At 34.9% G+C, this 19474-nt stretch overlaps 2 protein-coding genes across 3 annotated transcripts; one reads left to right on the top strand and one right to left on the bottom strand.

Annotated features, from left to right (window-relative positions):
- Nucleotides 1–298: 298 nt before the first annotated feature.
- Nucleotides 299–5137, bottom strand: LOC123690930 (C-factor). Its single transcript, XM_045635087.1, has 5 exons — nucleotides 5001–5137; nucleotides 3916–3967; nucleotides 2534–2724; nucleotides 2097–2246; nucleotides 299–673 (listed from the first exon to the last, which is right to left on the bottom strand). The coding sequence occupies exons 1-5, from the start codon at nucleotides 5115–5117 to the stop codon at nucleotides 449–451; spliced, it is 735 nt and encodes a 244-aa protein (XP_045491043.1). The 5' UTR covers nucleotides 5118–5137; the 3' UTR covers nucleotides 299–448.
- LOC123690929 (thioredoxin reductase 1, mitochondrial) lies at nucleotides 4756–16458 on the top strand. Of its 2 annotated transcripts, none has more exons than XM_045635086.1 (8): nucleotides 4756–4957; nucleotides 6972–7192; nucleotides 10704–11064; nucleotides 12570–12798; nucleotides 13256–13343; nucleotides 13482–13732; nucleotides 14366–14557; nucleotides 15831–16458. In XM_045635086.1, exons 1-8 carry the CDS (start codon nucleotides 4945–4947, stop codon nucleotides 15958–15960), a joined length of 1485 nt encoding a protein of 494 aa, XP_045491042.1. In that variant the 5' UTR covers nucleotides 4756–4944; the 3' UTR covers nucleotides 15961–16458. The 2 variants fall into 2 exon arrangements, with proteins under 2 accessions (XP_045491042.1, XP_045491041.1); XM_045635085.1 differs by lacking the exon at nucleotides 4756–4957 and adding an exon at nucleotides 5216–5345.
- Nucleotides 16459–19474: the final 3016 nt, after the last annotated feature.

The raw sequence follows: 19474 nt of genomic DNA, 5'->3' as shown, positions 1-19474 counted from the left end.
ATGTGTTAATCCAAGTTAACCTCTATACGTGTGCTAAGTTTCATTGAAATCGGTTCAGTAGTATTTGCGTGAAAGAGTAACAAACACACATACACACCCTCACAAACTTTCGCATTTTTTAATATTAGTAGGTATTAGTAGGATAGGATTATGTAACGTGATTATGGTGACTTCGGATTTTAAATCATTTCGTTTTACATAAAACTATTTTCAGGAAAGCCGCGTCCTAATCTTAGACTACATTCAGTCGCTGGAGAAATGATGAAACCTGCTGGTGAAGGTAAAAATTAAAAATATGTAAACATAAGTAAAAAATTACTTTATTTCATTAATAAAAATTTATTATAATAGTTCTTACAGTTACAACAATCTACCACCAATAAAGCTTACATTAAAAATCTCTTTTCTTGTTATTTGATTTAATTTGTGTAAAATTATCATTTTGATATTACCATGGCAACTCCGAGCCATCATATTGCAAGAATTTTCCAGTGTCATTTTCACCGAGTTTGTCTATGGTTGTGAAAATACCGCCGACACTGGTATCGACATCTAGCGGCGCATTTTTTCCACCCATGTCGGTTTTTACCCATCCCGGATGCATGGACGCAACGAGAATCGCATCTTTCTTTAAATCAATGCTCATTGACTTTGTTGCAGCATTTAGTGCGGCCTGAAAAATATTTTAATTAGGAATAATAACAAATGAAGAGCTGAGTATTTTAATTTCATTAAATACAAGAAGAATAAGAGATAAATTCATTATTCAAGTTCAGTTACTTTCTATTTGAATTTATCTCATACTAGATGTCGCTGACGGTATCCTACAAGGCGCTATAGAAATGTTTTACGAATACCGAATAAACAGCGTAGGGAGTGTGGCACGGCCACAGACATAGATCTAAATAGACCACGCAAGTACCGCGATCTGTGTGAAGTGTGAAAACCAAGCGTGTCATATTTTTTGTACTGACCTTGACGCGTTATGACGTCACGAGCACTTTTTAGTGATGGACATTTCATTTTACGCTAAATCGATTAGGGCCGCCACTCGCGCGGCGATTCTAGAATCGGAGTCCATCGTACTATCTTGCTCGCTTTACCCCGCGGTGAGCCCGCGCCACAACGCGCCGCCTCCCAGACCGCCCGAGCCCGTCAGTACGATGATAGACTATGTTTTGTTGAAAACCAATCTTTATGTCCCGTTGCCCCGATCCATTTTTCTTTTATGTTCGGATTTGTACGGTTTACGAATTACACCGATAGATATGTACTTAAAAGTTCTAGGTCAAGTCGTATTAAAAGACAAAAAAAATCTGCCTTTTTTTTCTGAAAAAATTGCTAATTCAAATTATCATTTTTCTGTTCGATTACAAAATCGATTAGAATCGAGAACTGTTGCATCGAATGAACATCACTAACCACAAAATGGGACTAACCACTAACAGAAAAATGAGAACAGAAAAATGAGAAGACGCTATTCATTGCGTATTATCATACCACGCCTTCTTTACCGTGCCAAGTAAAAGCCGCAATGTATTCGGAATCATTCCGTATGATTTCGTATCCATGTTTGTCACGATCGTTTTCCACAAATATTCTTTATTTGATTTTAAAATAAATAGTGCATATTCTGATTAGAAAATTACTTGCCGGTGGAAGGAAACATCTCCGATAACTTGGCCACTCACAGCTGTGGAGTTTCTACAGTTTATTACTGCGCAATTCGGCATTTTACTCTATTCAGTTTCACGTCTTTCCTTGGCGAACTGCAAGCGCGGACTGAGTGTAGGTCAGCGTCAAGTAAGTTTTTTAAACTTAGCTTGGACACGGGAAGTACATACACTCGCGTAGTCTAGTCATCTTAATGTATGTCTGTGGGCACGGCAATTCGGTTTGACTAATATAATATAGTTATCTGTGATTCGGTTCATTGCATATTTTTTGATGCACTGTCTTAGTTTTTTGTGACTATGATAGTGCTTATAATACATAGTTGATTTCTGATAAATGTGTTAGTATTTTTTGTTAATTTGTTTGTGTGTGTTAATACTTAATAAACCACTTAAGTCTTTAACATCTGTACGGTTACATACCTTTGAGCATCTATACGGATAGAAGCCACCCTGATCGTTCTGTGCAATGGAGCCAAGAATAGAGCTCATGTTTATGACAGCTGCCTTCTCGGCGCCCATTGGCTTCCCGCTGTTAGCTTCCGCTGCTTGTTTCAATAATGGAACTAGAGCCTGAAATAATATACGTGTTTTAACACGACAAATTCTAGTCTCTTTATTATGGTTAACAAATTGTGTTATTTTGATCATTAAGCAAAACAATGACCTTCAGTTTACGTTAATATTGCCATACTCATATTTTTAATTAAGTAAATTTTAATGTACTATTTATTTCATAAGCCAGCATTTGGACCAGCAGCGTATATGCAGTGCCTTTGTATTGTATCACTTTAAGGTACAAGTCATGAACCGGTATTCTTCATGTTTGTCAAATACAAAATTAAATTAAACATAAAAACCTTCGTCAGCATTATAGGTGCTACTGTGTTAACAGTAAGATTTTCCAGTAACTGATCAGCTTTCACCAAGTTGAGCTTTGTGAAACGCGTGGTGACACCAGCATTGTTGATCAGTAAATTGAGACCTTGCCCTCCCATAACTTTTGCTACTTGTGTAGCCACATCATCAAATTGCGATGTATCGGTAACATCTATAAAATTTATATTTAATTATAATGATTTGCAGTATTTTTTAAAGTGAAACTTCTTTATGCTCGTTGAGTAAAATTTCAAGATCGTGTCATGGAAAAACCGGCATGTCGTGGAGTAAGGCGACGATTTTGATATATTTGAATGTTGCCAAAGAAGTTTCACTTCTGACACGTGTGCTCGGCACGCACGCTCTTCTTTATATTTTGCTTTTTCCTCATACTTTATGGTATTGTTTTTATCAAATATGAATTGAACTTCTCGTACTAGGCATTCGGTTCCGCTTCCTTGACACAGAATACTTAATAAAACTAACGTATCCTTGAGGCGTCGTTTAGAACGTTCTACGAGTAACCTTGTAAAAATAGTAAGATTTAAGTATTTGTAGGTACGCAACGTATGGGCACTTTCTCAAAGATAGTACCTATGCGAAAATGTGTGTGTAGTGAAAAGGCATAATTTAAGAATAAACAATCAATCGAGCGAAAATGTTACAAATACGTAACTGTCTTGTAGATCGAAAGAAAGACCCAATAAATCATATACTAAAGTTCCATTTTGATTGTATGTGTGCCTGTTTCAGAATATGTATGCAAATTCACATAAAATTTAGGGAGCTTGCCCTTAAAGCGTGATTCAGTAACAAACGGACAGACAGAGTTACTTTCGCATATAAAATACTAGAGGTCCGCCCCGGCTTCGCCCGTGGTACATATTTCGCAATAAAAGGTAGCCTATGTCCTTTCTCGGGTATCAAAATATCTCCATAAGTACCAAATTTCATGCAAATTGGTTCAGTAGTTTAGGCGTGATTGAGTAACAGACAGACAGATTTACTTTCGCATTTATAATATTAGTATGGATTATGTAAGTAGGTAGGTACTTACTTATGGATATTCGCAACTATTATAACTCATGCAAGTTTACCGAAAAGGCACATAGGGCGAATCATTGTAGCCGATCACCTAGATTATTATATCAATTTGTCACATATTATATTGTGACGTGATGACGATTGTTGAGAAAGAGTGAACTTTTTTCAATGTTTAGAATGCATCTTTTTTCTCCCCAAACATCATAATAATTGATAAGTAGATAAAAATATAAGTATGTTGTGGGCCGTGCAAACGGTGATGAAAAAGCCCACTTTTTTATTCGTTTAAATGATAAAAGTTATTTTTTTTTAATATTACCTAGATTCAATATGTGCAGGTTATTATGTTCTTGAGAAATTGCTTTTAGTTCCTGAAAAATCAATAACAAAAACAATTAGTACTATTGACTTACACATCATGCATTTCTACGTTTATGTGCACACTTACAACATTCTAATTTATAAAGTAGACTGTAGATAGGTAGTTACTAGCTTTCCGTCCACGGCTTCGCCTGCGTAGTCAAACGTAAGTCGTAACGTTAACAGTTCCTGTTTCAGTGGGATTTATGGGATAAAACAACAATAGGTATGTGCTTTTTTAGGTCTCCAACTATCTCTGAACTAAATTTCATTCAAATCGGTTCATTGGCTTAGGAATGGTGAAGAGATAGACAGAGAGACAGACCGAGTTACTTTCGCATTTAAGTATTAATTATTATATTGGTTAGGATAAAATACATAATTGCTTAGCATAATTGTATCCGTACAGAGCCGGGCGGGTAGCTAGCTTGTAATAAATTATCAATACGGAAGACAGAAGAGAAAAAATCATAAATAATTTAAACAGGTACATCGCGGCAAATTTTAAATTCTTGCCCGCTGAAATAATATTTCTAAAGTATTTCTAGTAAAAATACCGATCTAAATAAACATGGTCTGCAAGTAGGATTTGATATAATAATATGTATGTATTATGATTGAGACAGATTTATCTGGATTTTTTAATTATTGTGATTTGCTTCGTCATCTACAATAGATGTCGATGATACGTCATCGTTTAAATAATGTCATTTGCCTAGTCACGATTATTCGATACTCGACGTTCCCCACTCGATTTTCGATAATGTAGGTATTTATTATTAAGTGTTGCCTACATAGGTAGTCGTTTTACGTTTAGTCGATGACTGAACGGTGCTCCCCACTCTCGATAGTTAAGATTAGCCATCTCTTTCTTGCGTTTATCTTTAAAATTTATTATAATATATTACAACGCAGCTTCAGCTCGGACAATAAATATTTGATTTAAAGTTGTAACGTGAAGTGCTAGTGTGATTTAAAGCAATAAAAAATGGCACCAATCGGTAAGTTTTGATAAAATACATATACATTTACTTTAGTTCTTACCTCAGAAGTGTTACGACAGGTTGCGAAAACATTTTCAGCCTTATTGTTCTTGAGAACAAATTTAACCATTCCAAGACCCAACCCTCTATTTGCGCCGGTAATCAACACGGATTTCATTGTGCAATTTTAGTTGAATTTCGTTATAAACATAAACTTGACGTTTGAGTAAGGTTATACCGTTCTTGTGCAGCAGTAGCAGTGACCTTTGTATAAATAATATTCTGTCATTTATGGAGTAACACGTCAAAATGACAATTTTTAATAATTTTCTCAAGATACGCAATATTGTGAAACCGCTATGTAGAACTGATACATTAATTGTATTGAGCCGGCGCACATTTTCTAGTAAGTTGAAAATTATCTTAGCGTAGCCTTGAAGCAATTAACGACTAACCTCTGATAATATGACTGTGGTATTTTTCTTGTCTTGATTTATTATTCAATCCAATTTTTATCCACCTACTTATTCGATCATCGTTCCTTTTTGTATTTCTGCATTACATTATATAACGCCCTCATTATTATTCATTTACCATCTATTCGTGCTAGATTTTTTCAAATACATATCATAATTAATTGAATAATAACAGACACAACTTACATAACATCAGAATGGGTGCAGATTATGCAAAAAATTTAACAATCATATTGGTTAAAATAGAAAAAATGCATCACACTTTCCGTTAGATTTAAGCATTGCATTGTAATCAATATAATAATAGACAATTTTGGTTGACTGCACAAATAGGTTGGATGTGTTGTAGCCGTAAGACAAAGTCAATCGCTCCTTTTGTACAAGAAGAAGGTATAAAAATTATATTCACTGGAAATTTTGTGCTGTCTGCCTATCATTGTTGTTGCACAATAGAGCTTTTCTTGGGCATATTATATTCACCTTTTATGTGTAATTATTATTAAGTTTTCCGTGGGTTATATTTTTGTCCGTTGCAAATGGGCACAGTAAAATGATAGTGATTTTAAAGACTAGATTTCACTAGATGTGCTTTAATGCAGGACTGTATAAAAGGCCTTCTCTGTACTCTAACCAGTCAAGCTCTAGTTTGGAATTTCGAAATTTTTATTATAATATGCTGACGCAATGATCACTTATATTATACATGATATATATATATATATATATATATATATATATATATATATATATATACAGGGTTATTTGTAAAACACCGGCAACCTCGCAGGACAAGATAGCTAACATCATAAGTAACAACATTTGATCTACGACTTTTGGCATAACGCAATAAATTATTTTTAAATGATTTTTTAAGCTTTTATTGTACTCTCCTAACATTTGTAAGTCTATGTTCTATTCATTATCGAAAGGACGACGCGTCGCCCCCTTTCCCCTCCCGTTCGCTTCTTGTTTACGTAATTTTTGGAATGCGCGTAGAGTTTATAATATTCAAACGGAAAATTAAATGAATATTTATTTTTGTATGAAAATAAAATCTAATAAATTATCAAAAGTCGTAGAACAAATGCTGTTACTTATGATGTTAGCTATCTTATCCTGCGAAGTTGCTGGTGTTTTACAAGTAACCCTGTATATATATATATATATCATTATTCATCATATGAATTCCATATATGATACTTGAAATGATTCCATTTTGCCATTGTCATCTTACCAAATTATCAAGTAAATATAAAAGGGTTTCAAAGTAGGAAGTCACACTGACTCAATTAACACTTAAAACATGACTGAATCACATATTTTTGTATCGCAAACATTTTAAATACAATCACAATTCTAGATTCATCCATCTCATTTATCGTCAGTTCTCATCATTAATTAACATGCACATATTTAAGTGGGTCATTTTCCTCATATTATATTGTTCTCTTTGTAATTTGCACATTACAACCAACACTTGGTCACCTACAGGACTAAGTAAACTGTGTGCGTTATAACATTGCTTTATACTTCATGGGTACATAATGCAATTGTAGATGGGGCGTATGATTATGACTTGGCGGTCATTGGTGGTGGCTCGGGAGGGCTGGCATGCGCTAAGGAGGCAGTGAACCGGGGCGCTCGCGTGGCCGTGTTAGATTACGTTACCCCGTCGCCGCAGGGGACGAAATGGGGGCTCGGAGGAACGTGTGTCAATGTGGGTTGTATACCGAAGAAATTGATGCATCAAGCTGCAATACTTGGAGAGAGCATACATGTGAGTATTTATGTTTTTTAGTATATATTTTGTGACTGTCAGATTACTGTAAATAATCTATAGTTTCTTGGCCAATTTAACAAGTCGGCCAATCAACAATTGATTATGGATTTGTTATTTATTGCCTTATTAGGTTTTTACTTTTTATTATGATTAGATTATAGGGAATGATAATCTCAAACTAAATATAAATTATATAATGTTGTAAAATGTGTAATCACCTCAAATATAAAAGAATCACAGACAGAAATAGAATCTTTGTCATACAATTTTGAGATTTTATCTCTTTTTGGACCATATCATAATAATTATTCTTATGTCACAATTCATAAATAACACTGCAATTATCTTCATAGGTGAATGTAACTGAAAGTGGATTGATAATATATAGAACTAGGTTTCCGCCCGTGGCTTCGCCCGCGCAATCAAAGAAAAACCCGCATAGTACACGTTCCCGTGGGATTTCCGGGATTGCGTCATTTTCCCGGGATAAAAAGTAGCCTATGTCCTTTCTCGGGTATCAAAATATCTCATACCAAATTTCATGAAAATTGGTTCAGTACTTTAGGCGTGATTGTGTAACAGACAGACAGACAGAGTTACTTTCGCATTTATAATATTAGTATGGATATATTTCAATAGAATTTATATCATGCATAGACTGGATAAGATTGTATATCCTGCTAGACATCTATAAATAGACAATCTCATGGGTCATCACTATTAAAAAAAGTTATTTATCTTATTGACTACTAATTTAACAAATAGGAAACGGCTATGATGCATAACATATTCTTTCCTTATTCCATACACTGTCCTGTTGATTCTGAACCCAAATTATGTACAAGGAAATGTATTGTAAATTGTTATATCATTTACTTTACATTGTTGTCATTAATTCATGTAAATACATCCTGTAAAGTCAAGTAAAGAGAAAGTTTTAAATTCAAATGGGTTATGAGTTTTATTTATTTGGTCAACCAACATTTGTTTACAATGATTCGTAAAATTTTTAAAATTTATTTGTTTAAATATAATTAGGTATTATATAAGATATAGTATTTCTTGCGATAAAGTAACAAATTATTACTTTTTTTTTTTAGTTTCATTTATATTGAATTAAAATAAAATAGTGGTCAACTATCTGTGTAATACACAGAATAAAAATAATATGTAGTTTGTTAATCTAGTAATTTTTGAAGGTTAGATAAATTGATAAGATAAAAAATACCATATTTCAATATAATTGTTTGCTTATAGGACTTGGTAAGTGCATTGAACCTCAATCCCTCCTGTCCGATCCTTCCCTGATCCCTGGATTCCTTATATCTGGTAATGCATTTCTTTACGATACATAGTCTAGTCACTAGTGTGTCTAGTTAATACCCTAGCCTAGTTTTGAATTTACTATTAAAAATATTCGGCACATAATTGTGTAATTAATTTTATCCAGTAAATGATGTTTTATTGCAACTTGCAACCCTATTTTCATCCCCAAATCGGGCAATACCTGTACATCTATAAAGTATTTCTCGTTATTTCATGATTCACGATACAACACTAAAAAAATATCATTCTTTAATTAGTTACTAAAAAGAGGTCAGGCAATGGTAATTCTGATAAAAGCCTATTACAATTCAATTTTATCTATCGTTTCAATGTATTAGCAGTATTATGGTAGTTTCAACGATTTTATCACAAGGTGACGTCAGTTGCAAGGTTCAGTATATTTTTCCATATTTATAAAGTTGGTGCTAAAGTATTTGTTATTTCCTATAAACCATCCAATATTACAAAATCTTTACATTAATGGAATACATAGTATTTAGCCTCTTTAGATGCGTCTAAATTTCTGGGGGTATTGAAACTTCTATGAAATAAATCTATGGAGGTTAACACAATAGAAGCTCGAATGAGCAACGGAAAATTAAACGAGGCATGGTTATTTTATACAAGATAATTGTAATGGGTTCGAATTAACATAATATCTATTATATAAGTAGGTGTATGTTTAACGTTAGTCATCTCGTATAAAATTATACCTGTTTGATAAATAAATGTAAGTCACAGTTGTGAACTGTAGTGGGAGTATTTTGAATATAAATATTGTTGTCTGCGATAAAAAAATATAAAAATATTGTCATACTAATTTTCCTAAGAGAAAGAGCCATACCTTTAAATTTTAAATGAAAGTATAATCTCATATCAAATATGTACATTTTTTACCTCCCGAACTTCATGAGAACGTCGCGGTCGGTCAAAATAAGGTATAATGTGTTGTGCTTGTAATTTCATCTCCATCATATTGGATTTACGAACTGTATTTTATAACAAATTAAAATACTTGTTTGACTACTAATGAGAAGTCGTGCTCGTGATATTTAAATTATTTAATTGTATGGAAATATATAACTTTAATTAAAAATAATATACAGCAATATTTTTAAAACATTTTGCAGTTTGTTATCCACCACTGGCTAGTTTGTAAAACAATTTTGTTAAATAACTATTTTTAATATTGTGTAATACAAAATTGCAGTGATATTTATGTGATGTGTTATTCACTACTTGATAATTCATCTTACGTTTCTGTCCAACGTCATCTATAGGTTATAATATATGAAAATCCATACTAATATAATAAATGCGAAAGTAACTCTGTCTGTCTGTCTGTCTGTTACTCAATCACGCCTAAACTACTGAACCAATTTGCATGAAATTTGGTATGGAGATATTTTGATACCCGAGAAAGGACATAGGCTACCTTTTATTGCGAAATATGTACCACGGGCGAGGCCGGGGCGGACCACTAGTACTTATATAAAATACTTATATCAAAGATTTAGAGTTTGTTTGTTTGCTAGAACTCGCTAATCTTAGGAACCACGAGTCCGATAACAAATTATTTCAATGTTAGATAGATCGAGGATGTCTATAGGCAATATATCATCAAGCTAAGAATCGGAGTATATATAAATAAATAAATATATAATAGCAGCGGAGAATGCGGGTAAAACTGCGCTCTAGTATAATAGGTATATGGACGTTTTACTTTTTGGATTAAGTGGAAAATTGTAGGATTTGTATTAATTTAATGAATTTTGTAGCTCATTATCTAATTGAGTGTTCAAAGTTTCCGTAACAATGCGGATATTATTTGTTGGAATATAAAGAGGAGTTGAATGGGGAAATCCATTTACAAATTGAAACTGTGAACGAATTTCGATTTCGTATGCTTTATTTACTATTTGAAATAAAGAAGATATAATGGTACATACTAATATACTAATAGGTATTATAAATGCGAAAGTAACTCTGTCTGTCTGTCTGTTACTCAATCACGCATAAAGTAAGATTTTTCTTAAAACTATGATGTATTTGCATCTTTTAATGTTTTGAACACAGCATCCTTATAAGATACTTAAGAAACTAGCCAGACAGTAGTCACCATAATAGTTACCTAACAAATTTGTTACGGCCATATAACAAATACCTAATCTTCTATTTCCAGGAAGCGGTAGCGTATGGCTGGCAAGTGCCCGCGCTAGACCAGATCAAAATCAACTGGGCCGCGCTCACAGAGTCCGTCCAGAACCACATTAAATCAGTCAACTGGGTGACCAGAGTCGACTTGAGAGACAAGAAGATCGAATACATCAATGGGCTAGGCGAGTTCAAGGATCCCCACACAATTATTGCGACCATGAAGAATGGGAGCAAGAAGGAATTGACAGCAAAGAATATTGTGATCGCGGTTGGTGGCAGACCCCACTATCCGGATATCCCTGGAGCGTTAGAGTACTGTATAAGCAGCGATGATATCTTCAGTTTGGGACACCCGCCCGGCAAGACTCTGGTAGTTGGGGCTGGATGTAAGTATCTAAATATCCTACTAATATTATAAATGCGAAAGTTTGTGAGGATGTGTGTGTTTGTTACTCTTTCACGCAAATACTACTGAACCGATTACAATGAAATTTAGCACACATATAGAGGGTAACTTGAATTCACACATAGGATAGGTTTCATCCCGGAAATCCCACGGGAACGGGAACTGTGCGGGTTTTTCTTTCAAAGAGCGGGCGAAGCCGCAGGCGGAAAGCTAGTACTCTATAAATCCTAAGCTATTTAATTCAAATCAGTCTTGTAAAACAGATTTTTTTTGATCTCATATCATCTCTTTTGAACATATTGAAAATGTGCTCAATACGCTACAATATATAGTAGAGCCATTTTAATAGGCAACATTTGACGTCTATCAATTTTATCTTCGAAGAGATGTAACTTGCATAAAAACATCGATTAAAGTGAATTAATCGATACGGATTTGATACATTTGTCAATCGAATTTATTAATTTATGATGATTTTTATTCACAAGCAATCAATGCATTCGATTCTAGATGTCAGATTTCGATTTTTAGAGTAACATCTCTGGTATTTAAAAAGAAAAAAGGTTTATTGACACAAAATTGTAGCGACGTCAGTTCTTCAATACAGAAATTGTTTATTATGTTTAGAATGGTTTATCAGTAAAATGAAATCTTAAAATTACTTGTATTGGTCATTATTATTATAAATATGTAATCGTAATTGAAAAAAGTTAAGCAAATGTGCAGTTCTAACAAAACGAAATATCATGTTATTCTATGTCGTCGTTACTAGGTTACGTTGTTGAATTTTGTTGAACTGTCAAATGTTGCCTATTAAAATGGCTCTACTATAATTATACTCTCATTGATGCATTCTTAAAGAAAGTGAATCCTTATAAGCTAATATTCTCGGTCCAGTAAATACATTTTCTTAGTAATTAAAGAATAAGGTCATTGTAACATTTACGCATGCTTCAATTATTTTCTGTAATGTTTAATTTTTTTATTGTACACTTATTATCTTTTTAGATATATCTTACAACTCATAAAATTTTATCATTTTTTGTTTTTATTAAGTTTTATTGCAGTTGATTATTATTTACGGCATAACTACAAATTGTTCCAATTAAAACAAGCTGTAACTTTGTGTGGCATATTTAGTCAATTTAAAAGCTGTGTAATTTTAAAACCATTTTATTGATTTATTACGTCGAAGAACACACAACCTTTTAAGCTTTTGCAAAGCTTCTATCGCGGGCCTTGAGCGCGGGGACCGAATCGAGAAATTCCATAACGAAAAAACCTCACGCTCCCCACTCCGACGGGCGGAGGTGTGGCTTGAAGGCATAGCATGCAATAGCTTTACCGCGGCAGTCCCCGAGTACCACACGTCGTTCTTTATATTTTCTTTTCTTTAAATCAAGACCAACGAAGATGAACACGACGATTGTCAATTCTTTTTCTCTGCCTTATCATCTCACTAAAAAAATCTTGATTCTTTTCCAGACATCGGCCTCGAGTGTGCCGGTTTCCTCAACTCCCTGGGCTTCCCGGCCACAGTGCTGATCCGTTCTGTACCCCTCCGCGGGTTCGACCAGCAAATGGCGCAGATGGTGACCAACGAGATGGAGACCAAGGGTGTGAAGCTGCAGCACAAGTGTGTGCCCGTCTCGGTGGAGAAGCTGGAGACAGGACAGTTGAAGGCCAAGTGGCTGAACACGGAGACACAGGAACAGTGAGTTTTAACCTAGTAGTATTGAAATATAAATATGCTAACATTTTAATTTGGTTACCAGTTTAGAATAATTTTTGAAGTGAAACTTCTTTATCGGGGTTGGAAAAAATTTAGTGTAACATTTTTCGTTACGCGTGACATTTTTCCGTTACGCGCCATCTTTTTCTTATCCCTACCACGCGTGATTCGACGTATTTCTGTAAAGTTGCATATAGTAAAATATTTTTTGAAAAATAAGGTCATAAAGAAGTTTCACTTCTTACGTGTGTACACTAGTAAACGCACACATTTTTTTAAAGATAAACATTTGTCGTCTTTTTCTCAATTAATATACTTGTTAAAAATAGTGGCAACATTTTGTGTATAATAACTTCAAACAAAAATTATAATGAAATATTACACCTGTATAAATTATACATTATTGTAACAAGTTGTAATGTTATAATTTCAATTCCAGGAGTGAAGACGTGTTCGACACAGTACTCATCGCGACCGGACGTTACGCGCTAACTAAACAATTGAATTTGGATGCGGCTGGCGTAAACGTAAGTTGAATTATTTATGAAATGATTAAACAATTAACTAAATACATATTTTTTACACATTATTGAACATAATTAACTTCAAATCAATAACAATACCTTTCCAATCCTATGACTAATACAAACATTGAACACTTCCAGTGCCTCTCCGAGAACGGCAAGATCGTAGCCGAAACGGAACAAACGAACGTGCCCCACATCTACGCAGTGGGTGATGTGCTCGAAGGTCGACCAGAGTTGACCCCAGTGGCTATCCATGCTGGTCGCTTGCTGGCCCGTCGGCTGTTCGGTGACTCCACCCAGCAGATGGATTATGATAACATAGCCACTACAATCTTCACGCCGTTGGAGTATGGATGCGTTGGACTCAGCGAGGAGACCGCTGTTCAGAGGTGAGGGAAACATAATAGGGACTTTGGTTACTGGACGTGCTCATAGGTACCAGAACTGACTCCAGTGCCTATCCATGCTGGGCGTTTGCTGGCTCGCAGACTGTTCGGTGACTCACACCAGCAGATGGACTATGATAATATAGCCACTACAATCTTCACGCCGTTGGAGTATGGATGCATTAGACTCAGCGAGGAGACTGCTGTTCAAAGGTGGGTTGGTGGTGGTGGTGGGTTGGTAGGGTTTACTAGATGTGGTCGAAGGTACCAGAACTCTAGTTGAAATCCGCTATGCTGGCCGTTTTGTTTTAAATAAAAAATGAGCGTGTGTGTCCAGCACAAGTGTCAGAAGTGAAACTACTTTGGCAAGATTCAAAGATACCAAAATCGTCGACCTACTCCATGACGCGACCTTGAAATTTAACTCTTGATGCGCCTATGAAAATTATGTCAATTTATTTAAATATATTATCTTAATTTTAAAAGTTGTGTTAGATACACACAACATTCACATTCATTTTGTTGTAGTTTGAGTTTGAGTTTAAATAAATGTTATTTTAAAGTGTAATGTAGCAATTGAACAATGTGCCCTATTAACTTGTAAAATTTGTTGCTAATTGTTATCTGTGCTTGCAGACACGGCGCGGACAACATCGAGGTGTACCACGCGTACTACAAGCCGACGGAGTTCTTCATCCCGCAGCGCAACATCCGCAACTGCTACCTGAAGGCGGTGTGCCGGCGCGAGGCCCCGCAGCGCGTGCTCGGGCTGCACTTCGTGGGGCCCGTCGCCGGGGAGGTCATACAGGGCTTCGCCGCGGCTGTCAAGTGAGTGCTCCACAATAGGGAATATGCATAAAATTTGAAATGGCCTAAAATATTTTCTTCTCGAACACTTATTATCAGAATATTATAATGTAAAGGATTTTTTTTTATTTACTTATTTTTTAAACCCCTAAAATAATATTCAAAAAGTGCAAAATATGGGAGCGAAATTCAAACTTCCTAAACGCGCCACCTTTGGTCGAAGGAAATGTGAAGTCATCTGACACGACATTGTATTCATCACTCCACAGTAAACACTAAGGTAAACACCCACTGGACGTGTCATGTGTCGTCACAAAAAGCGCACGCAAAATGGCGCCGTTTGAACTGCTTAAATTTTTTTAAAGTTTTAAATTTCATTTTTAAAAATATCTAGAGTATTTTGAAGCCCATTAATATTTTTTTCTACGTTATAAAATAGTAAACTATTACATAATTTAAGACAAAAAAGAAAAACATGAATATTCCCCATTATGTAAAACTAGCTGTGCTCCGCGGTTTTGCCCGCTGCGCTCCGCTCCTGTTGGTCTTAGCGTGATGATATATAGCCTATAGCCTTCCTCGATAAATGGGCTATTTAAAACCGAAAGAATATTTCAAATCGGACCAGTAGTTCCCGAGATTAGCGCGTTCAAGCAAACTCTTCAGCTTTTAATATTAAGATTAGATTAAATCACATGATTTTAAAAGTACAACTATGAAGTTTCTTCTCCATAGATACTGCTTTCCGAATCGGTAGTAAATGTTAAAAATATGTTATGACGATTCAAAAGTGCTTATATGAGAAGTCTAATTGAATAAATCTAAAAAAATAAAAAAAGTCTAAATGTTAAATTTTGAGTTTGTACACTTGACTTCAAACTTTATCGTGCGAGTCGCTGCACAGAACACAATGTCACTGACGCAAGAGAGCAGGTTACCGACTTACCTGCGCACTTTCCGAGTCGCCATAAAAATCGCAGCGTGACATCTGCAGTTACTATACCGCTTTGTCTATGTACTCTGTGGTACCGGGCGGCGTATATGCAAGGAGTGTTGACGTTGCACAACTGTTATACTGCTTTATAATGTGGTACCGAAAAGCGTAACAACCGTGCCGCATCTTGTTTCTAAATTGTATAGTAGATATTATTTACAATGCACAAAAAAAATTATAATACCTAAAATACGAAAATTTTAATTGAAAAGTCTTTTGAATATAGTTTATGCCACAGACACACATTTCAAAGATGAATATTATCTTAACATAATATATTCATAAAAAATTCGCTTCCAGATGCGGCATCACAATGGAGCAACTGATGAACACAGTTGGCATTCACCCGACGGTAGCCGAAGAGTTCACCCGTCTGAACATAACCAAGCGCTCCGGCAAGGACCCCAACCCGGCCTCCTGCTGCAGCTAGGCAACCACGCACAGTGGGACAAACTGTCCACAGATTATATATATACAGATAACAAATAGTAAATTATAAATTCATCACTGTACACAGATATAGTACGATTCAAACTTAATGGCGGCTCGGAATATGAAATTATATAAGCTGAATGAACTCGTGTACATACGCCATTGTATTATTGTAATATTAATTAGTGTGAACTCAGGCTCCTGAAAAACAGTTTATAACTATATTAGGAGCCTGGGTCATTAAATTGTTGTATCAAATTATGGTGGAATAATAAATGATTTATGTATTTATTTATTTATTTAAATATCGTACGATCCGATGCGCAGAAAACAATTTTGGTTATTAACGGGACGTTAATCTGTGCACACCCGCACTCGCACTTTGAACCTAATTTCCGAACCGCCATTAAGTTTGACTCGAACTATAATAAATAGTAAATTATAATTGCATCACTGTATACACGTTAAACAGATAATAAATAGTAAAATATGGTTACATCACTGCGTTTCATACTTTTAGCGGACTCGATTTTATTGTTTGGTGGATTGTGGGGTTCTTGAATGCTTCTTAATTATAAAATACTTACGGACGTTTAACTTAAAGATCGGAATTATGTAGAAAAATGTTTTAATTGATATTATGTTTTGTGGGTTATTAATAAATTGTTGTTATTCTATTCTGTTGTTATCAAAATTTGTTGGCATCCTTTTTCTATGTTTAAATGACAAGCAAGACAATATAAATTTTGTCAATGATCCCACTGTGCATTTCGATTTTAATTTATGCACCCTCGCACATTAACCTCCTGAGACCCAGGATTTTTTTCTCTTTCTTTTGTAATAAAAATTAGCTGTATCTGTTCTAATGCAATTATAGATATTCAAAAAAATGGTAAAAAAAATCTTTCGTGGAAAACTTGGATTTTCTTTATGTCATGTATATATTACAGGGGGTCCCAGTTCCAAGTGTAATAAGTTTATGAAAATGAAGAAAAACTACATGTTTTTTTAGTTATTATATATTTTTAAACTTGAATCTAAATAGTTATTATTCTATCCATTGTTCTGTGTCTATTTTTTGTACCTTGGTTCATAGATAGGTATTTTTAAGGGTGAGAAACGACCAGTTCATGTATTTTGCACCGGCGTGGTGGTGTATTTATATTGTCACGTCCACCCCTAGGTCTTATTTCTAATCCATCCTCTCGGTCAGCCTCCCCATAAGCTTGGTCCACGTCATGTGCGTCCCCGAGATGGTCTGCCAACAACTGAAGATGACATACATAGTGACGATTCTGTTCTGAAATGACTCATACTCATTGGACGAATGGAAGAAGAATCATGTTCTGGTATTTGGGCGGCTTCATCGGTATCATTTGGGGTATTACCTTCATCTCAAACATTTATTTATTCAATTAGACTTCTTCTAAAAGCAATTTTGAATCGTCACAACAGTATTAACATTTACCACCGATTCGGAAAGCAGTATCTATGGAGAAGAACCGGCAAGAAACTCCATAGGTCCATCATATAGGTCAATATTTGACTCATCCAGGTGTTGGTAGATCTCAGTATCTTATAATCCTTGGAAATTATAATAAAATCTGTAACATAAACTAAAGAATGTCATGTAGGTAATACATGGGGCTCTAGTAACCAATACCATTTTGGCAAGAATTGAGACCAAATGTCTTACCAGTATGACATAAAAGAAAACATTAATATTTTTCACAAGTTTTAGATTTATCTTACAAAATAACTATTGCAGTTGCAGAAATAATATCTATTATCATTAGATATACAAAGATATACTGCAATATACGAATGGTTCCACTAGAAATATAAGATTACTGACCACGTGTTTGCCGTCGCACAGCCACCGTCAACTTCGAAATGAGAATACTTCAAATCACTGTCACTTATAAAACCAAAAACCGTTTAGTATAGTGGATGACATACCACTACATCGATTTGAGGTATTATTCGCGCATATACGCAAAAGATGGCGTTGAAATATTTTTTTATTGTTTATGTAATATATATATGACCGCAGGCCCCAGGAGGTTAAGTATTACAGTTATAATAATGTTTACAATTTTCACGATTACTTGTTGTAGAATAGATAGTAATGGGCATTTATAAATTAATTAAATTATAACAAAAGACATGTTTATAAAGTTTATATAAAATGACTTTAAAAGTTTCGGTGCTCACACCTTGCCTTTGTTTTATAGTACAAAAGATCCCCGTTATTTTGTAGTGACGTCATGAATGACAGCTTTGGCGCCAAACGTCATGTTTTGCACAGATTAATAATTAAAAATATAAACGTTGTAATGTTTAACATGGTCAGTTTGACTTTAAATATGTATTTTAAAATTATAAATCATTAACAAAAACAGTCTAGTTGTTATTAATGACGTCATAATATAATGTCGAACAATATTGCACTCAGTATTATATTTTGTATTGTCTGTTCCCCGCATTCGATGTGACATTCCGGCTGCGAGTGTGCGCCGATAACGATTTCTTATTCATGTGATTTTAATTTGTAACTTAATAAAGTGATATATTTGTATGCTTGTCTTTTATTTACTGTTTCCTACCTTTTATCTATACTTATATTATAAATAGGAAAGGTTTGTAATTATGTATGTATGTTAGTATGGTTTTCACGGATAATCTACTGGACCGATTTCAAAAATTCTTTGCATCTTCACTGAGCAAAAAAGGCTATATTGCATTTTCAAAAAAAAATAGAGATCCTTACCAAAAATGCAATACTGTAATCCAAGATGTAAAAAAAAATTCTGTCATCGCGTGCGCTGCGGAATCTATTCCTTGAAGTACGAGGATGGTTCTTATGAAAAAAAAACGTAAACATGTAGGTACCAGCCGGGGCGGACCGCTAGTGATTGATAAAACGAAAAAAAAATTAATATTGCTCTGTAACTTACAAATTGCTAATGATTTGTTTAAAAGAGTACTTGCACATTACTTACGTAAGATATGGATATATCAGAAAGATCAAAATTTTTATATATTGTTTTTCATAATATTAAGATGTTTACTATTTAATAAAACGAGCCCAATTTTTTGTCTTAGGGTCAACTCACACCAAAAGAGCGGCGAAGCGAGCATTCGAACTGCGCAAAGAGCGAATCACGGGTCGCTCTTTGCGTAGTTCGAATGCTCGCGCGCACATACGCGTGCGGGGAGCGGGAGCGAGGGGCGGGATATTGGCAGCGGCCGCTCGCGAATGCTCGAACATTCTCGGGAATTCCCGCGACTTCTCGCGCAGTCGCACGGCTCCGTTAATGGAATTCCACGGAATTCCAGCGGCGCCGCGGGCATCCGCGCGACTCGTTCGAGCTTCTCATGCGATAATAAGTATTATAGTAATGAAAATAAAGTTAAAATTCATATGACACGGAAACTGCGCTCCGCTTCGCCGCTCTTTTGGTGTGAGTTGACCCTTCATCTGAATAAGGAGTGGTTGAAATAAAACCAAT

The sequence above is a fragment of the Colias croceus genome, chromosome 4 (assembly GCF_905220415.1).
Source record: "Colias croceus chromosome 4, ilColCroc2.1".
In the NCBI taxonomy this organism is placed as follows: domain Eukaryota; kingdom Metazoa; phylum Arthropoda; class Insecta; order Lepidoptera; family Pieridae; genus Colias; species Colias croceus.
The sequence above is the reverse complement of the archived record's forward strand: the minus strand, read 5'-3'. Positions and strand labels throughout refer to the sequence as shown.

Bases quoted from the DNA above. Each gene is read 5' to 3' on its own strand.
- LOC123690929 (XM_045635085.1), top strand. From the start codon at position 5,249: ATGACAATTTTTAATAATTTTCTCAAGATACGCAATATTGTGAAACCG. The intron at 7,193-10,703 runs GTGAGTATTTAT...TTCTATTTCCAG, and splicing joins TACTTGGAGAGAGCATACAT to GAAGCGGTAGCGTATGGCTG. The intron at 13,733-14,365 runs GTGAGGGAAACA...CTGTGCTTGCAG, and splicing joins GAGGAGACCGCTGTTCAGAG to ACACGGCGCGGACAACATCG.
- LOC123690930 (XM_045635087.1), bottom strand. From the start codon at position 5,117: ATGAAATCCGTGTTGATTACCGGCGCAAATAGAGGGTTGGGTCTTGGA. The intron at 3,968-5,000 runs GTAAGAACTAAA...TTGATTTTTCAG, and splicing joins CCTGTCGTAACACTTCTGAG to GAACTAAAAGCAATTTCTCA. The intron at 2,725-3,915 runs GTAATATTAAAA...TAAATTTTATAG, and splicing joins CCTGCACATATTGAATCTAG to ATGTTACCGATACATCGCAA.